General features: G+C 46.7%; 3 protein-coding genes and 1 long non-coding RNA gene across 20 annotated transcripts; 1 reads left to right on the top strand and 3 right to left on the bottom strand.

Moving 5' to 3' along the window:
* Positions 1 to 375: 375 nt before the first annotated feature.
* sh3glb2a (SH3-domain GRB2-like endophilin B2a) lies at positions 376 to 12571 on the bottom strand. 4 transcript variants are annotated; one of them, XM_040195106.2, is made up of 12 exons: positions 12406 to 12540; positions 11828 to 11969; positions 9096 to 9224; positions 8818 to 8951; positions 8073 to 8165; positions 7959 to 7970; positions 5675 to 5737; positions 5147 to 5170; positions 4708 to 4797; positions 4446 to 4546; positions 2879 to 3071; positions 376 to 2143 (listed from the first exon to the last, which is right to left on the bottom strand). In XM_040195106.2, exons 1-12 carry the CDS (start codon positions 12466 to 12468, stop codon positions 2036 to 2038), a joined length of 1152 nt encoding a protein of 383 aa, XP_040051040.1. In that variant the 5' UTR covers positions 12469 to 12540; the 3' UTR covers positions 376 to 2035. The 4 variants fall into 4 exon arrangements, with proteins under 4 accessions (XP_040051040.1, XP_040051042.1, XP_077943595.1 ...); XM_040195108.2 differs by lacking the exon at positions 7959 to 7970 and having other exon boundaries at positions 12406 to 12571; XM_078087469.1 differs by lacking the exon at positions 5147 to 5170.
* On the top strand, positions 12208 to 20034 carry dph7 (diphthamide biosynthesis 7). 13 transcript variants are annotated; one of them, XM_078087462.1, is made up of 11 exons: positions 12521 to 12658; positions 13671 to 13735; positions 13990 to 14157; positions 14592 to 14725; positions 14805 to 14892; positions 15790 to 15905; positions 16385 to 16542; positions 18177 to 18249; positions 18326 to 18391; positions 18479 to 18651; positions 19123 to 20034. In XM_078087462.1, exons 3-11 carry the CDS (start codon positions 14026 to 14028, stop codon positions 19530 to 19532), a joined length of 1350 nt encoding a protein of 449 aa, XP_077943588.1. In that variant the 5' UTR covers positions 12521 to 12658; positions 13671 to 13735; positions 13990 to 14025; the 3' UTR covers positions 19533 to 20034. The 13 variants fall into 13 exon arrangements, with proteins under 13 accessions (XP_077943593.1, XP_077943588.1, XP_077943591.1 ...); XM_078087467.1 differs by lacking the exon at positions 13671 to 13735 and having other exon boundaries at positions 12208 to 12658; positions 14589 to 14725; positions 15811 to 15905; positions 16388 to 16542; XM_078087465.1 differs by lacking the exon at positions 13671 to 13735 and having other exon boundaries at positions 12526 to 12658; positions 14589 to 14725; positions 15808 to 15905; positions 16388 to 16542.
* On the bottom strand, positions 16663 to 17223 carry LOC144386388 (uncharacterized). The gene is made up of 2 exons (XR_013452091.1): positions 17114 to 17223; positions 16663 to 16711 (listed from the first exon to the last, which is right to left on the bottom strand). It is a non-coding gene; the product is annotated as an uncharacterized LOC144386388 (long non-coding RNA).
* Positions 20035 to 20108: 74 nt separating the features above from the next.
* mrpl41 (mitochondrial ribosomal protein L41) lies at positions 20109 to 21185 on the bottom strand. 2 transcript variants are annotated; one of them, XM_040195118.2, is made up of 2 exons: positions 21048 to 21185; positions 20109 to 20665 (listed from the first exon to the last, which is right to left on the bottom strand). In XM_040195118.2, the coding sequence occupies exon 2, from the start codon at positions 20641 to 20643 to the stop codon at positions 20236 to 20238; it is 408 nt and encodes a 135-aa protein (XP_040051052.1). In that variant the 5' UTR covers positions 20644 to 20665; positions 21048 to 21185; the 3' UTR covers positions 20109 to 20235. The 2 variants fall into 2 exon arrangements, with proteins under 2 accessions (XP_040051052.1, XP_040051053.1); XM_040195119.2 differs by lacking the exon at positions 21048 to 21185 and adding an exon at positions 20810 to 20935.
* Between the last annotated feature and the right edge of the window lie 72 nt (positions 21186 to 21257).

Raw genomic sequence — 21257 nt, 5'->3', positions numbered from 1 at the left:
CACAGGTGACTTTGTTGGTATAAAGACTCGTCAGAAGACAGAGAGACGGAAGATGAGCCAGTGTGAAGCACTGCCTCTGGCGGTCATCCACGATGAAATAGAACCAGCATTTATGGAGCGCAGCTCTCCAGTAGGACAATACGATAATATGAGCTCCTTAAGAGAAGACGGTGCTTCACCAACAGGGCTTCGTAGGTGAGAAGTACCTCGATGTAATAAGGAGTGTAGGATCAATACCACACATTATCGAGAAATCATGATGTCGTGGGAAAGAATGATGAAGCTGCCTTTTGGTGCAGCAGCATGAAGCACTTCTGCTTCGGCTTCAGCTTTTCACCGCTGTGGTTTGTTGTTTATGGAGGAAAAGAGCAGGAATTCAAATGACTGACTTTTTATTGAATTACATACATTTCATCCATTCAGCATGGTTAAGGAACAGTACATACATTGACAAAATATATAATATTAATAATAATAATAATACAAGATGAGGTAAACAAGTCACAAGACAACATTTGAAAAAAAAAAAAAAATTGGGAAGTGAGCACAAGACCGGAAACATGACAGAATACATTCTTCCGCCGACCAGAAATATTAGACGTCATCACCCCGTCCCTCTCTGACCACAGGGACCAAAAACTCTTGCATCAGCATCATTTCAACTCCACCAGCACATTTTTTCAATTTTCAGTGTGCTCATTTTACAAAAAAACTCAAAAAGGCAGGAGAGAAAAAAGAAAAAACAAGTCAATTAATGTGGGAGAGCATATAATATTTTGTGGAAATGGACTTGGCTACATAATGAACCTGGTTCATCCAGCAGGACAGGCTACGAGGAGTAGCACATGCAGCACTAAGACTGAAGACACTTTGAATTATTGACAGACAGAACAGCAACAGGCAGGAACATCACCAATTCAAAGGACAGGATCACACATACGGAACAACCACACCATTAAAAGGAGTTGCAGTCTTGCATGCTGTTATGTGGTCTTTGGACCTTTTGTTGAGAGGAGCACATTCTCATCATTTTAAGGCAGTTAGGACAGGAGTGGTTATTTACTGCACAGGTGTTCATATTGAATCTTCTGTGCTGTGAAAAAGGCTGAGAAGCCTAAAAAGCAAGTCAAACAAAAGAGCCCATTTGGAGTTCCTCTATCAATCGAGCGAAGGAGTTGGATTGTACCTACAAAACATTATGTTAGCAGCAGTTGAGGCGGCTCTGCTTCCCACGATTCTAGAACACTGATGAAAAACACCATTTGTTGTTTTATGGTCAATGGTCTTTGGGAACCTAATGTTTATCTTATTAAATGGATCGGAAAGTTGCAAAACACAAGAGATCCAATTGTGTTCATCTAGCATTGGAAGACAGTGGAAGAGGACTTCTGCAGGGAAACCAGGGAGCAGCCACAGCTTTCATTTTCTTTAATACAAGTCAGCAGAACAGCGAGTTTGCCGTGACGCGGTCACAACGACCCAGTCTGTTTGCCCGGGATCATTTTCACTTCTTCCTCCGTGTGGAAGAGCCGTCATACTGACCAAAACTGCACCAAACTTTGATTGGGAGAACCAAGGAGGCGTGGTTACTGCATGCTTTATCCATACGGCGGCCTGCTGAAGACTTGTGAACACCTCTCAGAGACAATAAAGACACTTAATAACAAATCAGATCAACAACTCAGATTTGATGGAAATGCAAAGCAGGCATTTCCCCACATCGTTGGAATGCACAGCAATAAATAAGTAATAAATAGCAAAGAAAGAACACATAGTAATCCACTAACCATATCTAAAAGTCATGTTAAGGATTTTCTTGCAGGCATTGCAACATTGTCTCCATTATCACTGCTGTCAGCGTCACGTGAACATACTTGTGTGTGATAAGAGAAGTGTGTTTCACTTAACACGTTTCATAATGCTTACAGTGGAGGACGGCTATGGAAGGTTTGGTTAGTGGAACACTGTGAAATTGACAGAAGCGGATGAAAAATCTTCCTGGCTTCAGAAGTCATCATACATGTGCGCGTGTTCTTTAGCTGAGAAGCTCCAGGTACGTGACAGGCACTTTTCCTCTTTGGTTTCCCCTCTCTCCCATCAGCCAGTCACAGTCCATCCCTGGGACCGTGTACACTGTGATGAGCTGCAACACACAGTACACACACTAGTAAGGCTAAAGGACCTCCTCCTCCTCCTCCTCCTCCTCCTCTTCATGCGGTTACAAAGAGCCACAGACCGCATAGAGGGCTTGTGTTGGACAAACGGGACAAACATAAGACATTCACTCCACGTCCTGTACACGGACCAATCACATCCCGCAGGACATCATGTCATTGGTTCTGTTTTGGCCGGTCAGTTAGCTGCGTGCTCAAGGACCTTTATGCGTAATGCATTTCAGTGCATTTCAGCAGTCTAGACTGGATCCGTTTTAGTTTATATCACCAAGTTAAACATTACAGCAGTTGTTGATGGTGCAGACACACCTTGAGACCGTCACGACTAAATGCACTTTTTAATGTACTTCCAGTACTCTGTCACAGTTTGGTTATGTGGCTACCTTTCTCTAACAGCACTGCTGTGGAAAAAACAACAGGGGTAAGGGAAGTTTTAGAGTGTGAAATAATTGAAAAACAACCAGCCCCAAAGGTTAGAGATGCAGGCCAGGATCCAGCTCATCAGGAACACTGCTGACTTTATGGGACACCATCTCCGCCATTACAAGAAAAGCTGTGTACACTTCTAAAATAAAACATTAACCCTGCAGGCAAAGGGCAGACGCACTACTTTAAACCGTAAACCAAGCGTGAGGCTCGTCCTTGGACTGAGACCTGGAGCCATTATTTCACCCAGCTGCTGCAGGTGGATGATTCTACTTTACCTCATCGGCTAAAAGTGAAAGCTCGCTGGAGTCCGCGGCATCGTAGTCGTAGAGGACTTTGGCCTTGCGGGATCCCGTAGCTGGGGCCTGAACTTCCTCGATCTTCAGTGTGTCCGTCTCCACAGGGCCTTCCGATGCGCTGCAGGCGGAGGCCGCGGAGTTGGTGGAGTTCAGGGCAAATGCGTCGGGAAGCCTGAGGGGGAGCAGGCGGATGACGCTGTGATGATTACAACGTGTATATGAAATAGAAACGTGCACAAATAGGACACGAACCGTGCCACATCACGAGTCTTTCTGTATTAGTGAAACGGTTCTAAAGGCCGGTGTCCAGTTCCTAATGCATTCAGAAGAAACATTCAAGCCTGAGCAGAAAGGCATGGGGGGCTTATCTCCAGTGCTACTCTAGTTCACGGCTGTACAGCAAATCAAACCGGGTGGAATCTGGAGCAGAGGGTGTGCGATTGAAAAACACCCTCCCAGCCAATCAAATGGCCCTGACAGCGCAGCTAAAAGGAGACCAAAGGGGAAACCGCTCAATAAAGGCAGCGATGCGTCTTCGGGGGACCATGTTGTTATTGTCTGGAGTAGAGTGGCAGACAGGGACACACAGGATTGGTCTTTTTACAGTGAATTAGTGAAATATAGTTTTAGAAGTAATGCAGTTGTCTGCTTAAGTTATTGGACACTGAATTGATTTAATTCAGGTAAGAACAAATTGTCATGTTGTGCATAATATTGACAAATATGATAACAGCACTCCTGAAATTCAAGGATAAAACAACCACAGGACATGCAGAGAGAGACGTCTGCAGGCATTTCATGCAACACCCTCCAATCAGTGTTTCTAAAAGCTCATCATACCTGTATTTGTATCAATGCGTTGTAGGTAACTCAGTAAATATGTATGCACTGACACAACAATGAGTTTGGGTGATTTGCATCTGCTTCACACTCTATGAGTCAAAGTTTGACTGAATTTACAAACGGGCCACTGTGCAGCATTTAGGAGAATTTATAGCCGAGAAATGGAATACAATATCAGCAACTATTTAAATAAGACGCCCTGTGATTTGGCTTCCTCAGAGGACTCGTTTGTTTCTACGGTAACCAGTGATGTAGTGGAGTAACTACCAATACTCTACATGAGCGGACTCTTTGGAAAGCATAAAGAGAGGAGCCATACTCACAAGTCCTCATCGCAACTGATGCCGCGAGGCCGTCAAAAGGATTAATTCTGAGTTGTCAAAACCAGAAATTCATAGGACCTCTGAAGTGAGGACAAATCCATGCGGTCTTCATCTTGTATTTAAACAATGCATTGGTTGTTATGTACAACTATTTCTAGAATAAGTTAATTCACATGCCACATGGAATATATTCCAAAATGTATCCTTTTCTGATTTGACATAATATCCACACTTTATCTGATTGAGAAAATGACTATCATCATATAATTAATCATTTCTGTGTGTCTTGATCGATCACTTTTCAACAGATGGTCTGCATGTTGCGTTTGGCCTCCAGCTTGTGTACAGAAGACACTTCACCACATTCCCTCACGTCTCACCTTCCAAGCTCTTTCTGGAGTTCCTGCATGTGGAAATGACACTGCTTGTAATACGCTGCTTGGGCCTCCACAAACTCATGCAGGCAGCGCAGGTGGTTCACCTGCACAATAGGCAACAACACAGGATCCGTTATTGATTGAAACACACGCTTCTGAGCTCATCTCATAAAGAAGTACTCAGACATTATACACACACACACACACACACACACACATAAATACAGTCACCACAAACGCAGCTTTGAATGTGTGGGTGACCTACATGTGTACTACTGATGCCCTCCAGAAGCAGCCGAGTAACCTCTGCTTGGCGGTCAAACTCTGTTTGGGCCACTCGGAGCTCATGTTCAGCCTGAAAGCAGGAAGAGGAGGCGTGTTGGTGACCCTCGGGACATCTACACATCTACAATCAGGTGACACGTGGAGCGATAACGACTGGGAAGGACTAATGCTACGCCTGCTGATCCAACGGACATAGAAGCCAGGACGTGTGTTTTCATGGCCCGGGACCCTCAGAGTGGTAATCAGGGCGGACACGCTTCGACCCCCCCGATTAGAATCGCTTTGTGTTGTAAGAAGCCTTTTAATGTGGCCAATCACAAACAGGGAGAAGTACTTCTGCTGGACAACATGCAGCACAACCTGGTTTATTTGGAGACAAGGCAGTAGGACAAAGATCACAACAACATTTGCCTACTTACTTTTTCCACTTCCTCACTCCAGAGCTGAGAGGCCAGATGACGCAACAGGAGGAGAAGAAAGATATGAAAGACGTGAGAACAATGACCAGAAGGCTTTCACAGGCGTGCTCCCTCCCTGACGCTCCCTTCAGGCAGGATTAAACCGCTGCACCTTTGATTCTATTTTTCACTTGTTTAAATCGTTTGCCTCATGTTTTGATCCTTTCACTGGTTTTATCTGAATGAACTTGAATAAACCAGTTGTTGAAGTGTGCTCTACAAATAAACTTGCCTTGCCGTTTGTGTGTGCGCAGGTGCCACCAGGCCCTTTGTTGATGCTGGGTGTGGTCCGAATGGCCTAATACACCTGAACACTGAATTAAGAAACAAAGGCATGTGGTTTCTGCCCCGCTCCAGGTGGCCTTTCACAGGCAACAACCTCATTTTACTGACCCCACTTTCAGAACCGCAGTCTGCTGAACACACAACCCGGCTCCATAATGAGAAGACGGTGCACGTCCAGCTGTGTTTGGTAAATAGTCTCCTTACCGCTGAGGCACTGGCAGACAGCACGTAGTTGCGGGGTCTGGTCTCCTGAAAGTCTGGTGCCATCTGCAGAGACAGTGAGGTTATTTCCCATTAGCAGCACACACCGGAACATAGTCCAGCACACACGTGAGTACAGAGAGCACAGCCGACAGAAAACACTTTAAAGGGGAGACATAGCATGCTCGTTTTCTACCGCCACACGCAGATCACTTTCCTCGTTGCGCCTGTGTGAATATCCCTGCATTCACCTTCTGTCGCAAACCGGACAATTCTCTGCACGAGTCCAGCGTTATATTGGCCCAAAATGATTTGCACACACCGCCCAAATGCCTGCTGGGACACGGCCTTCGTATATGAAATGAATCCACTTGGATCTTGTGACCTTCTGCCTGGGACGCCGTGTAGAGAAACGTGTGGGACTGTGCAGCAAACCACAGCGCATTTTGAAGGTTGGGTCCTTCGGGGGGGGGGGGATGAAAAGGACTCTGCATTGGTCTGATGATCTCGGCGAACCGCAGAAAAAAAAGGTTTTATTTAATTCATTACAGCTTGCGCAGCTTTTTTGAGTGATTACCCAGCTCAGGAATCATTTATTGCCAAAATATGTCAAACATACAAGGAATTTGTCTTGGCGGTTGGTGCGCGACAGTAGAATAGAATACAGCGCACACAGGACTGCGGTGAGGACACACAACCAGGACGTGGCTTTTGAGTTCCTAGGTTTATTTTTATATACAATCCATATTAATCGTAATAATGTGTGTTTGAAATGAATCATGCTGGGATGTTTACTGAAACCGATTGGCAAAAGTCCACCATGCGCCACTGCTTCAGGGTACGTCTGTCTATGACACTGTCCTGATTATATATTAATATAATATAAATCAGTAAGTTATTAATGTAGAAAGTGAAGTGGTCCACTTCTTATCCAGAGGTTCTTGCAGGAACTTAAAGTGACTCAGAGTCAGATGTATCCCAGCCAACTGCAGAGAGATGACATGCAGCAAATGGAATGGTGATGCAACACAAGATGAAGTGCATCTACACGCGGCCTCCACTGACGTGACCAACCCCTCTGGAACAGGCTGTGATATCACAGGCGTCAGGCAGTAGTTCATCATGCACATGCAAACACGCATGCAAGTGTTCACACTGAAAACGAACGTTCGGACTCTTTTTGATTCTGTTAAAGAGTTCCACAAAAAGAAGAGGGGGTTTTGAAGGCGTGGAATAGTGGAACGGGAAAGGAACTTCATACATTAGGATTTCGATTTAACAGCTAGGATTTTGTACTGGAGCAGTAGAAACAGAGTTGATTCACAGCAGTCAGGCATTAGCTGTAACGCCGTGGGCCTCTGGCTGGCAGTGCTGCACAACCACCTGCTGGCTAAACAGTATCATGCTGTCAGCCTACTCTGCACCACAAAGAGTAAAACAGCTTCTTAGAATCACATCCGTCTTCCAGAAAAGAACCAAAGAAGATACATTTCTGTTACTCTGCATTGTTGAGTAGTTCAGGCCTGAACAACGGACGACTGTTGTCGATCTGCCACAGCAACAAAGTGTCACGTGAGCATTAATCAGAGAAAGACAAAGGGTCCACATTGTCTCCTAAGGCCTGTCAGTACCAGCCGGGGTCAATCAGTACAGCCCTCTGCTCCGTATTGGGTTCTGTTTGGCCTTCTGTAAGCATCATTTTTTCATCTTTGGTATTTTCTTTTTTTAAAACAGATGCCATCATACTGCATCATTGTACGGCCGGTTTGTACCATCATGGTCTCACTTAATCCAAGATAAGTTCTATTAAAACTAGTTAAAAACAAGTACATCTAGATTTAAATCCAGCTTGTATTGAACACAGCAATGTTAAACATTTCACTCACTCATCTGGTGAGTAAATGGTAGTTTAGTGTTTAAGCAATAGAGATCAAATAAATCCTTGTTGCTGCAACTTAGTCTAAGGGCATAATGGCCAATTATATATATATATATATATATACATATATATATATATACATACACACACACACTCACCGGCCCAGTATTTTGTTACATTTGCTTAATAAGTGCTGTTAATTTCCCATCATATTGTTTAAAATGCTGCGGTTTCAGTCAACTTGTTTTTCCAGTGTATTGCGCAGCGTTTCTGAGTGATTAATTGATCAATGTATAAACGTTTCTTGTCACCAATTACTGAATGTCACAAAAACTGGACACAAAGCACGAGAGAAACAGGCCAACATGTCATCATACTGAAAGTCTCTGGAATGCGTTTGATACTCACTTCGCCATCGCACTGCAAAGGTTATGAACAAACAGACAGACATGGTTAATGTCAGCACCACGCTGGCTACATCGTGGGGGGGGGCAGTGGGTCAGGGGGCACAACAGCACTCACCGCGGCCTTGGCCTCGGCCACCTTGGCCTTCTTCAGACGGGTTTTACAGGCGTCCAGGTCCAAGCGGAGGTTCTCCAGAAGACGTCTTTCTTTCTGCAACACAGACAACGACCCGGAGGGAAGCTGAGCGGAGAGCAAGGACCACGGAGCAGGTACAGACACACGCGTATGTGGGAGGAACAGCCACAGGTTGCCATGACGAAGTCACGCTCATATTCAAATGACCGTCGCGGTCAAGTTCACAATTCAAGGTTTTCACTTGTAGTCAGATTCATTTAAGCATATTGCACGTAGCGTTTGAGCACGTCTTTACCTAAACCTGCTTTAAAAGACGTCAGATGAATACGACTTCTCACTCTGCTTTTCAAAGTTCCACGAGCCTGTAAAAAATGATTCGTCCCCTTTATAGTTACCGTAATTGTTTTTTCACACACAAATGTTTCAGATCATTAAACAAGTTTTAAATCAGACAAAAATGAAACGAATAAATACAAAATGGTTTTAAAAACCAAACTTGTCCCTCTTGGATAAAAAATAAACCTTAAAAAGATTCTGCCGAGAACCTCTCCGTAGCGAAGACTCGGACCGCTTATCACGCACGCTTGACGTCAGTTGTTCCCGCCCCCCAGGGGACACAACCCGCCATCAGGGTTAGGGGACAATTACCCTTTCACACAGGCCCGGGCGGTTTGGACCAGCTTCTATCCGTCTGCCATTAGCAGAGCGGGTGTAGTTTCAGACTCACTGAAATGGTCCTCCAGTCTCCTTCAAGGAAGTTCCTGAGTGGGGTGAGAAAGCTGATAGCGGACGTCTGGAGGAACTCCCTCTCTGCTGCTCCTAGTCTCCGCTCACACTCGCCCACCTCGATCAAAGTTCCCCCTGCAAGAAACACAAAGGCCTCTCAGAGTCCCTAAAGTAGTACCAGACCGTCCTCTTCTCTGTCCCATGACTCAACACAGAGCTGGAGCGTGTGCAAAGGGGATATGATGGAAGGAAACAGAGCACAGCTGGATGCATATCTACCATATGGCGTCCCAGGACCAAACTCCTTTGCTGCGTCCGTCATGTATTGACCCAGCAGCTCTCCATTGGTAACTCTGGACGGGGCCTTCCTGTCCAACTTCTCGTAGAGAAACTCTTCGATTCTAGCACCTACAGAGAAAGAGTTCGACACGTGGAACAGCAGTGAAAGACAGGAGGACACTTTAGGTTCATTTGCTGCTCATGATGAAATAAAGGTGAACATGTTTTGTCTATGGCTGCGAGTGCTTAGTCCTGATGGAGAGGTGGAGCATCGTATGCCAGCGTCTGTCATCACTTTGTGGATGCATGAATGATGACATGTAGTGAAATAGTTTTGTGGTCTGTTTATCATTTTCTGCTCTTGTTACAGCTGGGCTCTGCTCTGTGGAGCTGCTCGTAGCTCACGGTGTTGAATTACTGGCTTACTTGTGACACACGTGTAGTTGAGCCTGTGCCACAAACAGCACATGAGCTCTGCGGGGCGGAGAGACAGAACCACGAGGTGGCCAGTGAATCAATGGACACAGCACACAGCTTAAAGGACATTTTGTCTTGCTTTCCACCTCTGAAGTACGGAAAAACTTGACTCGGGTGAAGCAGCTAAAGCAGACTAATCTGGGGCAGATTCAAGGAGAGAATAATACAGCGTTCCTAAGCATGTGATGTGTTAAAGAAATTAAATACGATTCAGACGACAGTAATTAAAGATCTAGACATCCTAGAGGAGCCAACACTGTGATCAGGCAATCTAAACGGAACGAAAAACAGTTTATAATTTGCCACAACCTAATTAAATCTGGGTCACAGAAGTCCCCTTTATAGTGAGCACACAATGTTTGGCAACTGAAATGCAGGAGAGCGCCGTGCTCGTCCAGCAGGGTGGTGCATCAAAGGATGTTGATGCACCGTAATAAACTGTACTGTACCTGCTCATTGGTCACAAGTGGACACATATACATGGCTTTTGGCACCTATTGAACGGAGGTGACCATATTTGAACCACAGAGTCAGCAAATGGTCTCCAAAGACCAGGACCCTGGTTTACTTCCATCCAGCCAGACAGAGGTTTTAAACGGTAGGAGACGCTGCGGTTTGAAGCCCGCTGGCTTCCCCGTTGAGCCCACGAGGTTCCGGCCCGTTGCCACGAGCAACCTGGGGCGCATTCCACTGAAAGTAACCAACGCCTCACCCATTAAACAGACTCCGTTAGATACCGTCCCAATATCCATTCTGATTACGTTTGGATCTGGACAACTGTTTAAATTCTGTGTTTCTCCTCCCACTGAAGCTTCCCCCAAACAAGTCCAGAAAAAGGGGTGTTTTTCGGGCCGGCCCGTGTGCCCTTAAAGGCCCCTCAGCTATACATTCAAACAAGTAATGGAGAGTATGTTCATAACAAATCAATACCAAGAATCATGTGCTGATCTGATCCTGTTAGTGCTCATCAATGATACAAAGTCATGAAGGGTTTGCACGGCACTAAAATAAGGAGGCAGACTACTTACCGGTGTGGTCTACTGTAGCATGGAGAATCAAAAAGTCACATGTTAGAGCCCCCATTTCTGCAGGATGTCATTGCATTTCTCTGTGCACCTATGCATAATAACGTGGCACAAGCACGGGACCACTTTGAATCAAAGAGTCACTGCTAATACAGAACTCGTCGTTTTTATATTACGTAGAGAATTGTGGTAGTGTTTTTTTTTTAACTCCAAATCAACTTGTGTTGGTCATTGTGCACAGAGAAGTGCAGTGGTGTGTCAGAAAAGTCACAGAAGATTACTTGGAGCTACTGAATATGATGTCTAGAGTAGGAAGTATTGAACTTCCTGGTCTACCGTCACCACCATTGTAGGACTGATTTCATTATACTAACGAGCAAAAGAAATGCAGCATCAATTCACAGCTTTTAATGAAAAGTATCTAGCTGGAGATTTAGAAAAAAAAGCAGTTTCTCTACTGCTGCAGCAAACTGTAAAGGAGCTCAACTTTCACAAAGTGGATCAAGTCTCCCACTACACTCCTGCTGGGTGTGTGGAAGCTCATGAAGTAGTAAGACAAACGCGTTTGATTCATTAAAAAAAGATATGCGTCTATCCTGGACCTTTAAGTAAGGAGATGTCAAGAATTGTCTTGATTCTTGTTCTATCATTTCATAAATACAAAAAAATGTATATATATATATATGTGTATATACACACACACATATGAATATTATGTATGCATATGAAATATTTCTTTAGAAGTTGTAATATGAAATAGCTTTGCGGCTCCATGCAAATTGTATTTGGTGGAAAATAAGGCAGCTTGGCTCTTTAGATGGTAGAGGCAGCAGACACAAAGACAGCAGTCGTGTCCTTTAGTTCCTTCTGTGACCGTAACGGTTTGATAACAGATGATAAATAATCACATTCAGGTCCTCTGCCCCGTTTCACTTTTTATCAGTCCAGCTCAGAATTACTGTTGGACGTTATTCTGTATTGTTGTTTCATTTGTGTTTAACCGTGTTAAAGGCTTATAGGTGATTTACTTTACAATTCCTAAGTATACTTAGGAATACTTAAGAGTTTACTTAGGAGTTGCAACTACCCATATAGAGTTTATGGACGGTTTAACACACAGTAAATAGTTATAAATATCTGGTGCATCTATGTAATGATTAGAGGGGTTTTCTTTGGTATAATGCACTGTGTGGAGGGGGGTCTCTACAGGCCGGGGGGGCAGGAGGTTACTTGGGTTGGGCTGCAGCAGCGCCTCCGTCTGCCTGTAGATCTTCTCGGTCCACAGCTTGGTGCAGTCTGCGCGGCTCAGCAGGTTCTCAAAGTGCGCGTCCAGCTCGGTCTTCTCCGCCTGGCCCAGCTTCTCCTCTGTGAACTGAGGCAGAGCACGCGCATCACGAGCGGCGACATAGCATGACGTCACGGAGGCTCCGGTTCACCACCTGATCTCGGTCACCTGGCGCCGCCGCCATCCCCCCCGTCCCGTTTCTCTCTCTTTCCGGGACGTGTCCGAATTAATAGAAGTAAACACCGCGGTTAAAATTCCCTCCGCTCTTCTAACAGAGTCGATACTCGATGAATACTATTCTGGCCTTGAATATCACGTGACATCCACGGGATAACGCGGGGGTGACAAACAAGCGCGCTACTGATAGCGCGAGGACCCCTGCGTACCGTTAGGCCTCGCTGCGGCTATGACGTGCTAAGCTACGCTGTCAGGCGGTACTCCGACAGCGCGGAATGAACCGTCAGCCGAACAGTACCGCGCGCCGGGGGGAGATGGGGGGAGATGGGGGGAGAGAGGGGGGTACCTGCACGGCCCGCGTGAAGAACAGCCCGGCCCCGGAGGCGAACTTCTTCACGTTGAAGTCCATTCTGCTGGGAGGCGACACTCGGAGCGGACTGACGGTAGCTGGCGCGCGGCAGCGGCTGGACCACGTGACCGTCCCCACCTCGTTACGTCAAACGTGAATCGACCTACAAAACAATACAGGATTGGACGAACGTCATTTAAATCACATTAACATTGACTTCGCTTCAGGCTTGGGCAGCTCTTTCACTACGGTCTCTTGTTTATTTATTTTTCATTAATCGAAGACCAAAGTTGGCCACTAGGTGCCGCCACTTTTATATCAAAATGATTAAAAACTAAAACGGGTTAAGCACTATTTATTCACATTGGAGCAGTGCCTCGTTTCCCGCGTCTCCCCACAATTTAACCCACAATAAAATCAGCACACGAGGGTTCAGGGTGTGTATCTGTCTACTACCGTTTATATAAACGTGCCTTGTCGTCTGTATTTAGACGCTGGCGATTGTTTTGCAGTAATATGACAAATGCAGTAATATTGTTTTTCAGTGAATGACAAATGTGTACAGTTAAACAATTTCATATGTATCTCATACGTATGAATGTCATTGCATTTTATTGCAGTTAAAATACTGATAAATAATATTTTTGAACCTGCAAACATACACTTTTATTTGAGATATTTATCATACATTTTTACAGTAAAAATATTTCATTTTTTGTACAAGAGTAGTGAGAGATTACTTTTTAATATTTGATTAGAGGTTACTGTACATACTTAATACCGTAAATGTCAGCACATAGGGGCACCAAACGTCAGATGCCTGCTGAGTTGACTGCAGTCGGACTTTCACTCAGGTACAACTATGTACTTGTTATGTGGTTTGAAACGAGATTACTCGTTTGCTCGATTGTCCCACCAATTACTTCCCGTTTATTCCCTTCAAAATAAAATATGCCAGCATTAACGAGAGTGGACAAAAGTCTTCGATGTTGACATTCGTGATGAATTGTATTGTTGCGGGTATTTGTATTGATCGATAGATAAATGAGTATATGAGGAATCCAGGTAGTACTTTGGTTGTGATAACTGGACCCAGAATTGATAATTTAGCTTATCTCTGTGGCCGTCACAACAATGGTGGTATTCATGATTACGTCATTGATAAAGGCACTTGTGAAAACATAGGACTATATTATGTGGTATTCGGTCATTCTCAGGTAGTTATATCCTCCAGTCTCCTCCTCATTGTTGTTGTTGTGCAGTGGTCCCTGAATGCACCCTTCCGGTGACGTAACGACGCTGGTCTCGAGTCGGCTGTGGCTCCCACGTGAGTCCTGTTGCTGCGGTGTGATATTTGTTGTGTGTCTATTCTGTGTTCTTCCCTGAATATCAGTTCTCTATATGAAGTGTCTCACTGTCGACACGTTGGTCTCTGAGAGGCCGCAGTCAAGTGTAGCTTGCTAGCTAACTGCCATAGAGATTAACGCCGTCTAAGCTAACGTTAGCGCAGACCGGAAGCCTTGCGTACTAAGTTCTTCAACGCGCACTTGTGAATCAACAGTACGTCGATGTGTTTTTTAGTGGTCGCTACAGGGACGATATGTAAAGCAGGAGGCCATGGCTTGGAGGTCCAAGACGCGCAACCTGCAGGTGGTCGACACGGAGCTGAGTGCCGACGCGGTGGAGTGGTGTCCCGTTCCGTCCAGCCACGGCGTCCTGGCCTGCGGCACCTACCAGCTCCAGACAGCGGTGAGGTGACACCGGAACACGCCCTTCAACGTGCATCCGCACGCATGATCACTCAATGGTCACGCATTCCACACGACGCCTCCGCTGATTCTGCCTGCTGGTCCACTGTGGACAGAGACAGCGGTGACGTCACGTGCCCAGGGAACCAATCATCTCTAAATGCATCCAACTTATGAGTGTGGAGCACGTCGCCCTTCACCCCAACATTGCTGCTGTAGCTGTGGCTCCTGTGTGTGGATGTTAGTTGCTTTATGCAAGTACAGTCCATTTACCATTAACTTGCATTGTAAAGTCATAGTCATTGTAACGGGACTGACTGCAGTCTGAGTTCTTCATGATGATGGCAGAAACATGCACATACAGGAGCAGCAGTTACTTATGATGTTGGTGTCAGGCGTTGGACTGATCATGTGCCTTTTACCTACTTCCAGAAGAGCGGGGAGGACGATGCCCCGCCCAGCCGCACTGGTCGCTTGTACCTTTTTGAATTTCGGCGGGAGGGATCCGTGCACCCTCCTCTCACTGAGCTGCAGCGCATTGACACAGCAGCCATTTTAGATTTGAAATGGTAAGAAATCAGGCTTGACCAATGTGGCTGTTGAAGTGACCGCCTGCTTACTCCTGGTTGATTCTTGTGCTGATCACAGGTGCCATGTTCCGTTCCCGGGGGGGGCCGTGCTGGGAATAGCCGCTGCCACCGGGGAGCTGCAGCTGCACACGCTGTCAGACAGCCAGGTGAGAAATGTGCGACCTACAGCTGATGTTTGTCTACAAAATCCGCACGCAAGGCAATCGACAGAACACATTACATTACATTACAGGTCATTTGGCTGACGCTTTTATCCAAAGCGACAATTAGGGGTCAGGTGTCTTGCTCAGGGACACTTCGACTTGGCAGCCGGGGCTTGAACCCGCCAACCTTTCGGTTCCTGGCGGTTGGGGTTAGGAGCACCCTCTGTACTGCATGCGCCACGGTCGAACACGTGTCACTTTTCTACCACAGTAATACGTCCAATTGGGCCATTTTATTGACGGGAAAAAACATAATTCTAACCAAACTCATTTCTAATACCAACGTGGCGTTGTTGTTTTTTATCTTACCATTTATTTGTATTATTCAACCTGTAAAACACCTTCAACTGCCAAAGTATAGGCAATGTTTTGTAGAAACATCCAGCATTGTTTTTACAAGATGTCTGACAAAACAAACTTGTGGTGGAGGGCAACATAAAACCGTTCAGTGTTGAATAGCTGATCACATATCTGCCAGATTCGTCCACCACACGGGCGTCTGAAGTGAAGCCTTGTCACGCTTGAGTGACCTCATAACGTGTATAAAAGAAACATAAAAAACAAACCAGAAGCACTTCATAACAAGACCTTTCGACTTGTTATGTCTGAAGCTGTTGGTTTGGTTTGTGCACAAGCACATTATGTTCTGAACACGGAGTTGTTGTCCCAGAGGAACCGCGGCCTTACAACATCCCTACGTCATCTAACATCTAAGGCTGAACCAAGACACACTTCTGTCTTCAGGAGGCCGCATGAAAGTAGGGAAGCTGAGCTGCTCATTTCTCTGGTGTAAATGTGTGTGTGTTAAGCTGTTACCGTGCTATAAGACTGCGCTCATAGGTGACTGCACGCCCCAAGCAGGAAGGCGGCCGCAGGCTGCACCCTCTGTGCAGTGTGGAGGTGGGAGCTGAGCGGCTGGCTCTGTCCTTGGACTGGTCCACTGGAAGAATGGACAGGTAACAGAGTTTTTAATGGTTAGTACCACATTATGGATGAATGATGTCATTAACATTATGTAGGCACAGAAGACCCATCTCTTATAAACCAAATCATCTGGCTGCTGTCATGAGCCACGTAGTCCTGTCATGAGCCACGTAGTCCTGTCATGAGCCACGTAGTCCTGTCATGAGCCACGTAGTCCTGTCATGAGCCACGTAGTCCTGTCATGAGCCACGTAGTCCTGTCATGAGCCACGTAGTCCTGTCATGAGCCACGTAGTCCTGTCATGAGCCACGTAGTCCTGTCACGAGCCACGTTGTCCTGTCACGAGCCACGTAGTCCTGTCACGAGCCACGTAGTCCTGTCACGAGCCACGTTGTCCTGTCACGAGCCACGTTGTCCTGTCATGAGCCACGTTGTCCTGTCATGAGCCACGTGTAGCGGCGGCTCCTGTGGCTGACGCTGCTCACGCAAAGCGGCCTGTTTGTGTCTGCAGCAGTGATGTGCGGCTGGTGTGCAGTGACTCTGCAGGCTGCCTCAGTGTGCTGTCCTTGGCTGAAGGCGCTCTGGCGTCTCTGTCCCACTGGAAGGCCCATGACTTTGAGGCCTGGATATCAGCCTTCTCCTACTGGGACACTCAGCTGGTTTACTCTGGTAACTTTCCTTTGAATCCTTCCTTTGCCACTGAATACAAATGTTCAGGTCCGATCAGTAGCTGTTCCGTTTTCTCCCCACGGAAAGGGCAACCCGGCATACATAGGATTTTACTCGAGATTCCTCATTTGTTTGTTTATTTCTTAAAAAGGGGAACCAGGTAAAAAACCTGGAATAATAAGAAATGCAATACTTCAATTTCCATGTGCACACCACAACCAACACAGCTCCCCAGTTCTTCATCTTAATAACATTATTCAAAATACAAATAAACATTATTAATATACTATAATCCACCATCATCAGTTTCGTTATTTGCATGTACACATTCAATCATTATGCACCACATTCACAATGCATGCAGTCTTTTCTTAGCAGGAAACTACAACTCCCAAAATGCCCCACGGCAAACCAGGAAGTACCCACGTCACATAGCAGTCTGGCTTATATGTTTAAAGTATGAAACACAAAGAAAGTAAACACAGCAGCAACACATTTAAGGTGACATCAGACAACATGAAGCGTACATTATAAAGGAGACAAGACAACATTGAAAATCAAGAGAGCTTACCAAGTGGCTGCACACCGGGTTGGAAGTCGTTACCAACTAAGTGAATCGCGCTTCCTTTTCACTCAGTAAACACTGGTCACGTGACCTCACAGCACACTCCTCTCTTAAAGGGACACTACACTATTGCGCTGCTACCTCAAAGTTTCTCCATATAATACTGGCATTTACATATATAGCTCTGGCAGGTAAACATTTGATCACACATGTAAATCCGAAATAACAAAACGTCATGAATTAAAAACTCCACAGAAAACACAACAGTAGCCGTGTGTTAGGTCCATACCTAAAGGTTTGTGTTGAGAAACTAGCAAGAGTACAACATTTTTTTTAAATGATTCAATTGGGAATAACAAGCTTTTTTCAGTGAAAGTATCGCTACCAGCTTTCAAATGTTGCTAAATCTAGAGAGAAAGTTTCCATGTGAGCAAAAAGTCCCCTCCCCTGAATCATCATCCCGAAAGTTACTGTTGGTACTCAGAGCTGTGATACTAGCAGCGACACCTGTAAATAGACCCTCATTTCACAGGAGTCTAATCAAATGATTTGACGGGCGTTGTACAATCCTGCGGCAGCCACAAATATCTTTCTTTCTCTGTATGTCAGCATTGTTGTCGACGGGTGACATGAGAATTGGACCAAATTTAACAAAAGACCATAACCAAGCCGAGCTGCAAGCCGCGACCCACAGGCTGCCGGATAGAGCGCCAAAGCAGGGCTTTCACGCGCTGACGAGGTGGTACCTGCCTATCAGGTTCTCTTCTAAATATACACTCACACAACCATGGCACAGCCTTCAGGAGAAGTCCGGGGTTCACGATCTTTCCCCAGGACACCAGCACATGAACCCCAGCTTAAATGAGTTATTCTTCCGTTACTTAACATTTGTAGGACACTTTGCGTTCATACAAATAAGTAAAAATGAGTGGTTAGGTACTGGAAGTATCAGCGTGAAAGTACTCATAATTCATAATTGTAATGAATGATGTTGTGTAATGAGCGTTTTTCGATGGATACGAGGCAGATGCTACATCTCCTAACGGGTGGAATCTGTGTGTGTCAACAGGCGGTGACGATTGTAAACTCCGGGGCTGGGACCTGCGGGCTGCCCCCTCCCGCCCCACTTTCACCAGTAAAAGGTTCTGTCCTCAGCAGCCGTTTGCTCTGTTCCTCTACGCGGCGCTCACTGACGCCGTCTGTCCTGTCCCTTTGCAGACACTCTATGGGCGTGTGCAGTATACACAGCAGCCCCCACCGGGAGCACATCCTGGCTACAGGCAGGTACGTGCCCTCCCCCCCCACAGAGAAGCACTGTTTAGCTCCCCCTGGTCGTGCTTAAGCTCTCGTGCTCTGGCCTCCTGTGTGCAGCTATGACGAGCAGGTCCTGCTGTGGGACGGCAGGAACATGCAGCGGCCTCTCGGTGGGACTCCGGCGGGTGGAGGAGTGTGGAGGCTCAAGTGGCATCCGACCGATCCGCACCTGCTGCTGGCAGCCTGCATGCACAACGACTTCCACATCCTTCACTGCCAGCAGGCTCTAGGTTCTCCCTCTTTCTGCGTGGTTCCGTCTGACTGAATGTACTTTAGCTTTTTATGTACCAGTTGCTGACATCACGTATCTGGTGGCTACATGTAGTTTATGTAAACTCAACCTTCTGTATTCACTCATGCTGTGACACAAACAGATCCCCCTGCCTCCTCCGGGCAGCGGCTGCACATCTGGAGTCTGCTCACACAAACACACTCCACATTCCCATCACAACAGCCCGTCAAGCCGGTGCATTTACGTGATATCAGTCTGATTTCTGTTAACTTCTACTCATGTATGATGGATGCACTGCTATCCGGAGCAACCTTTCTGTGTCCCAAAGAAATTCCTCTCCTCTCCTCTAGGGGTTTAAAGGAAATTGCGTGCTAGCTGGTTTACAAAACGTCTTTTAAATCCTACAAACTTTGCTTCTGCCATACGAGTTGTCGTCTCTAACATAACACGTTTCCCTGTCCGTTCCCAGAGGGCGGTGGAGGAGCGAGTCCGGTCGTAGCATCCTACACCCTCCACAGCTCCCTGGCGTACGGAGCCGACTGGTCCCGGCTGACTGTGGAGGAAGCGGGCCCCCGCTCCCCCGTGGCGGCAGAACCAAAGGAAAGCCTTGCTGAGAGCGGGGGTCACTTGAGGATTCAGTACGAGTCTCCCACTACCAGCTTTGACACTTCCCTGGAGGATGACGCAGGGCGATACATCCCAGAGGGCAGGGCAGCGCCCCCTGTCACCACCACTGCGGGCGCTGCCCTGCACCCGAATGCAGGCGCCCCATCGGCATCTTACGTGTTGGCGAGCTGCTCCTTCTACGACCACATGCTGCATGTGTGGCGCTGGGACTGGACTCCGGATCACACTGCACTGAAATCAGATCTCTGTTGACCAAGCTGGAGCATTGGCACGATAGAAACGCCGCGTATCAAATATCTACAGAGGTCTGCATACTGCGTAGCCAAAGAGTCCCCGGGCATAGCACTAAACATGCTAATTAGAATGATCCTGTATTTTTTGTACGGACTTGATTTTTATAAGCTTGCATTTCAAGAAAGCGCCGACAATCGTCACCGTTTGTCCTGTAGCAGAACGATCGATGCCACCAGTCACCCTCGTAGCAGTCATAAGCACCAAGAACAGTCTTACGAAAGATGGCTCTCAAACATCGGGGCAGTTTCCATGCAGGAGGAGTGACTCGGTCCTCATAGGCATGGATGCTGAACTGGATCAGTATCTCCATGGTAACTTCTTTTTGAGATTGTAAAAGGTGTTCTGCTGCCCACAATCCAAAATGTTCTCATCTTCACAGCTGTAAGAACCACATTGAAGCTACTTAAATGATGTGATACTTTCATTACACTTCCTGACCAATAAAGCTATGAAAAGGTAATGATTACGTCCTTTGTATAAACTACAAATTGCCTCGGCACAAAATTCCTTCACAATGAGTCACACACAACACTGTAGCATACGGTGGGATTTATTTTGCCTGATGATCACGTAACAAGAAATCACACGTAGGAACATTTCTAGTCCCATTGTTGGTCTGCACGTCTCAGCCTTCACAGCAGACACCACACTAAGTCCATCTTCAGCGCACGTAGTTCTTGGGATACAGCTTGAAGAGCTTCCCCTCCTGTTTGGGATTAAAACCGTATTTCTCTAGCTGTTCCCTGCTGAAAGAGCCCTCTTCGAAGTCTTTCTGCACACGGGGGGCCACGACGTCAGAAAAGACGCTTTGCGCCGTGACCGGAGGCTCTGTTCCTCGAGGAGAGCGATATGATACGTAGGGCTTCAGCTTAAATCCCTCCAGGTTCGGCACCACAAACTCGGGAATCATGCTCCGTACGGACAGGAACTTCCCGCTGGACAGCCTCAGTCCGGCGGGTCTTGCGCCTCGTCCTTTGTTGTGGGTCCTCGATCCGCGCTTGCTGGTGAACTCGGACATTCGATCTGCCCCTCGGACCAGACCCCTCATCAAGGTGGATAACACGCCCATCGCGCGGCCCGGCGCAGCAGCCCTGTGGAGGAGAAAGCATGGTTATGCACGCGTGAAGACCGCACACGGAGCCGCGGGACTGCGCGACCAGCTGACGCGTCCTGCTACGTGCGGGAATAACGTCAGAAACACAAGTCGCCATCTCGCACATTATCTTCTAGATCACCTTCGTTAGTTTGGTAACGTTACTGCGATGAAGACGCGCGTTGTAAACGCGTTGTTCCTCGTGCGGTAAAGCGGGTTCACGTTAGCATGTGTAGTTTAGCTCGTTAGCTAACGCTAACGACGACGTAACGAGCCTGGTGACGCGGTTGCGTCGCCCACTCGCTGGCTAACAAACACAATCATTGCCGTTTAGTTGATTGTTATAACTTTTAACTGCTTTTAAACGCATCTCCTCTCACCTTGAGCTCGCTGTTGGTCCGATGAAAGCGATGTGCAGGGCTTCCAAGGAAATGCTCAGTGATTGGCCGAGAGGCAAGAGCGTCGACCAATCGCAATCAAGGATACTGTGACTGACCTGTCGCCGTCAGGCTAACCACAGCGAACTGCAGCACGTTTCAATTAACGTTACCCTTCAAGATAAATGCTCAAAAGGTGCAATTAGTATGCAT

This window comes from Gasterosteus aculeatus, chromosome 13, assembly GCF_964276395.1.
Source record: "Gasterosteus aculeatus chromosome 13, fGasAcu3.hap1.1, whole genome shotgun sequence".
Lineage (NCBI taxonomy): Eukaryota > Metazoa > Chordata > Actinopteri > Perciformes > Gasterosteidae > Gasterosteus > Gasterosteus aculeatus.
The sequence above is the reverse complement of the archived record's forward strand: the minus strand, read 5'-3'. Positions and strand labels throughout refer to the sequence as shown.

What these genes read in the sequence shown, in the direction of transcription:
- sh3glb2a (XM_040195106.2), bottom strand. Translation starts at nt 12,468, where the DNA reads ATGGACTTCAACGTGAAGAAGTTCGCCTCCGGGGCCGGGCTGTTCTTC. An exon ending in TCTTCACGCGGGCCGTGCAG is followed by an intron (nt 11,970 to 12,405) that starts GTACCCCCCTCT and finishes GCTCTGCCTCAG; the next exon opens with TTCACAGAGGAGAAGCTGGG. An exon ending in CTCCAGAAAGAGCTTGGAAG is followed by an intron (nt 3,072 to 4,445) that starts GTGAGACGTGAG and finishes GCTCCCCCTCAG; the next exon opens with GCTTCCCGACGCATTTGCCC.
- dph7 (XM_078087461.1), top strand. Translation starts at nt 14,026, where the DNA reads ATGGCTTGGAGGTCCAAGACGCGCAACCTGCAGGTGGTCGACACGGAG. An exon ending in ACACGCTGTCAGACAGCCAG is followed by an intron (nt 14,893 to 15,789) that starts GTGAGAAATGTG and finishes CTGCGCTCATAG; the next exon opens with GTGACTGCACGCCCCAAGCA. An exon ending in TCCACTGGAAGAATGGACAG is followed by an intron (nt 15,906 to 16,384) that starts GTAACAGAGTTT and finishes TTGTGTCTGCAG; the next exon opens with CAGTGATGTGCGGCTGGTGT.
- mrpl41 (XM_040195118.2), bottom strand. Translation starts at nt 20,643, where the DNA reads ATGGGCGTGTTATCCACCTTGATGAGGGGTCTGGTCCGAGGGGCAGAT.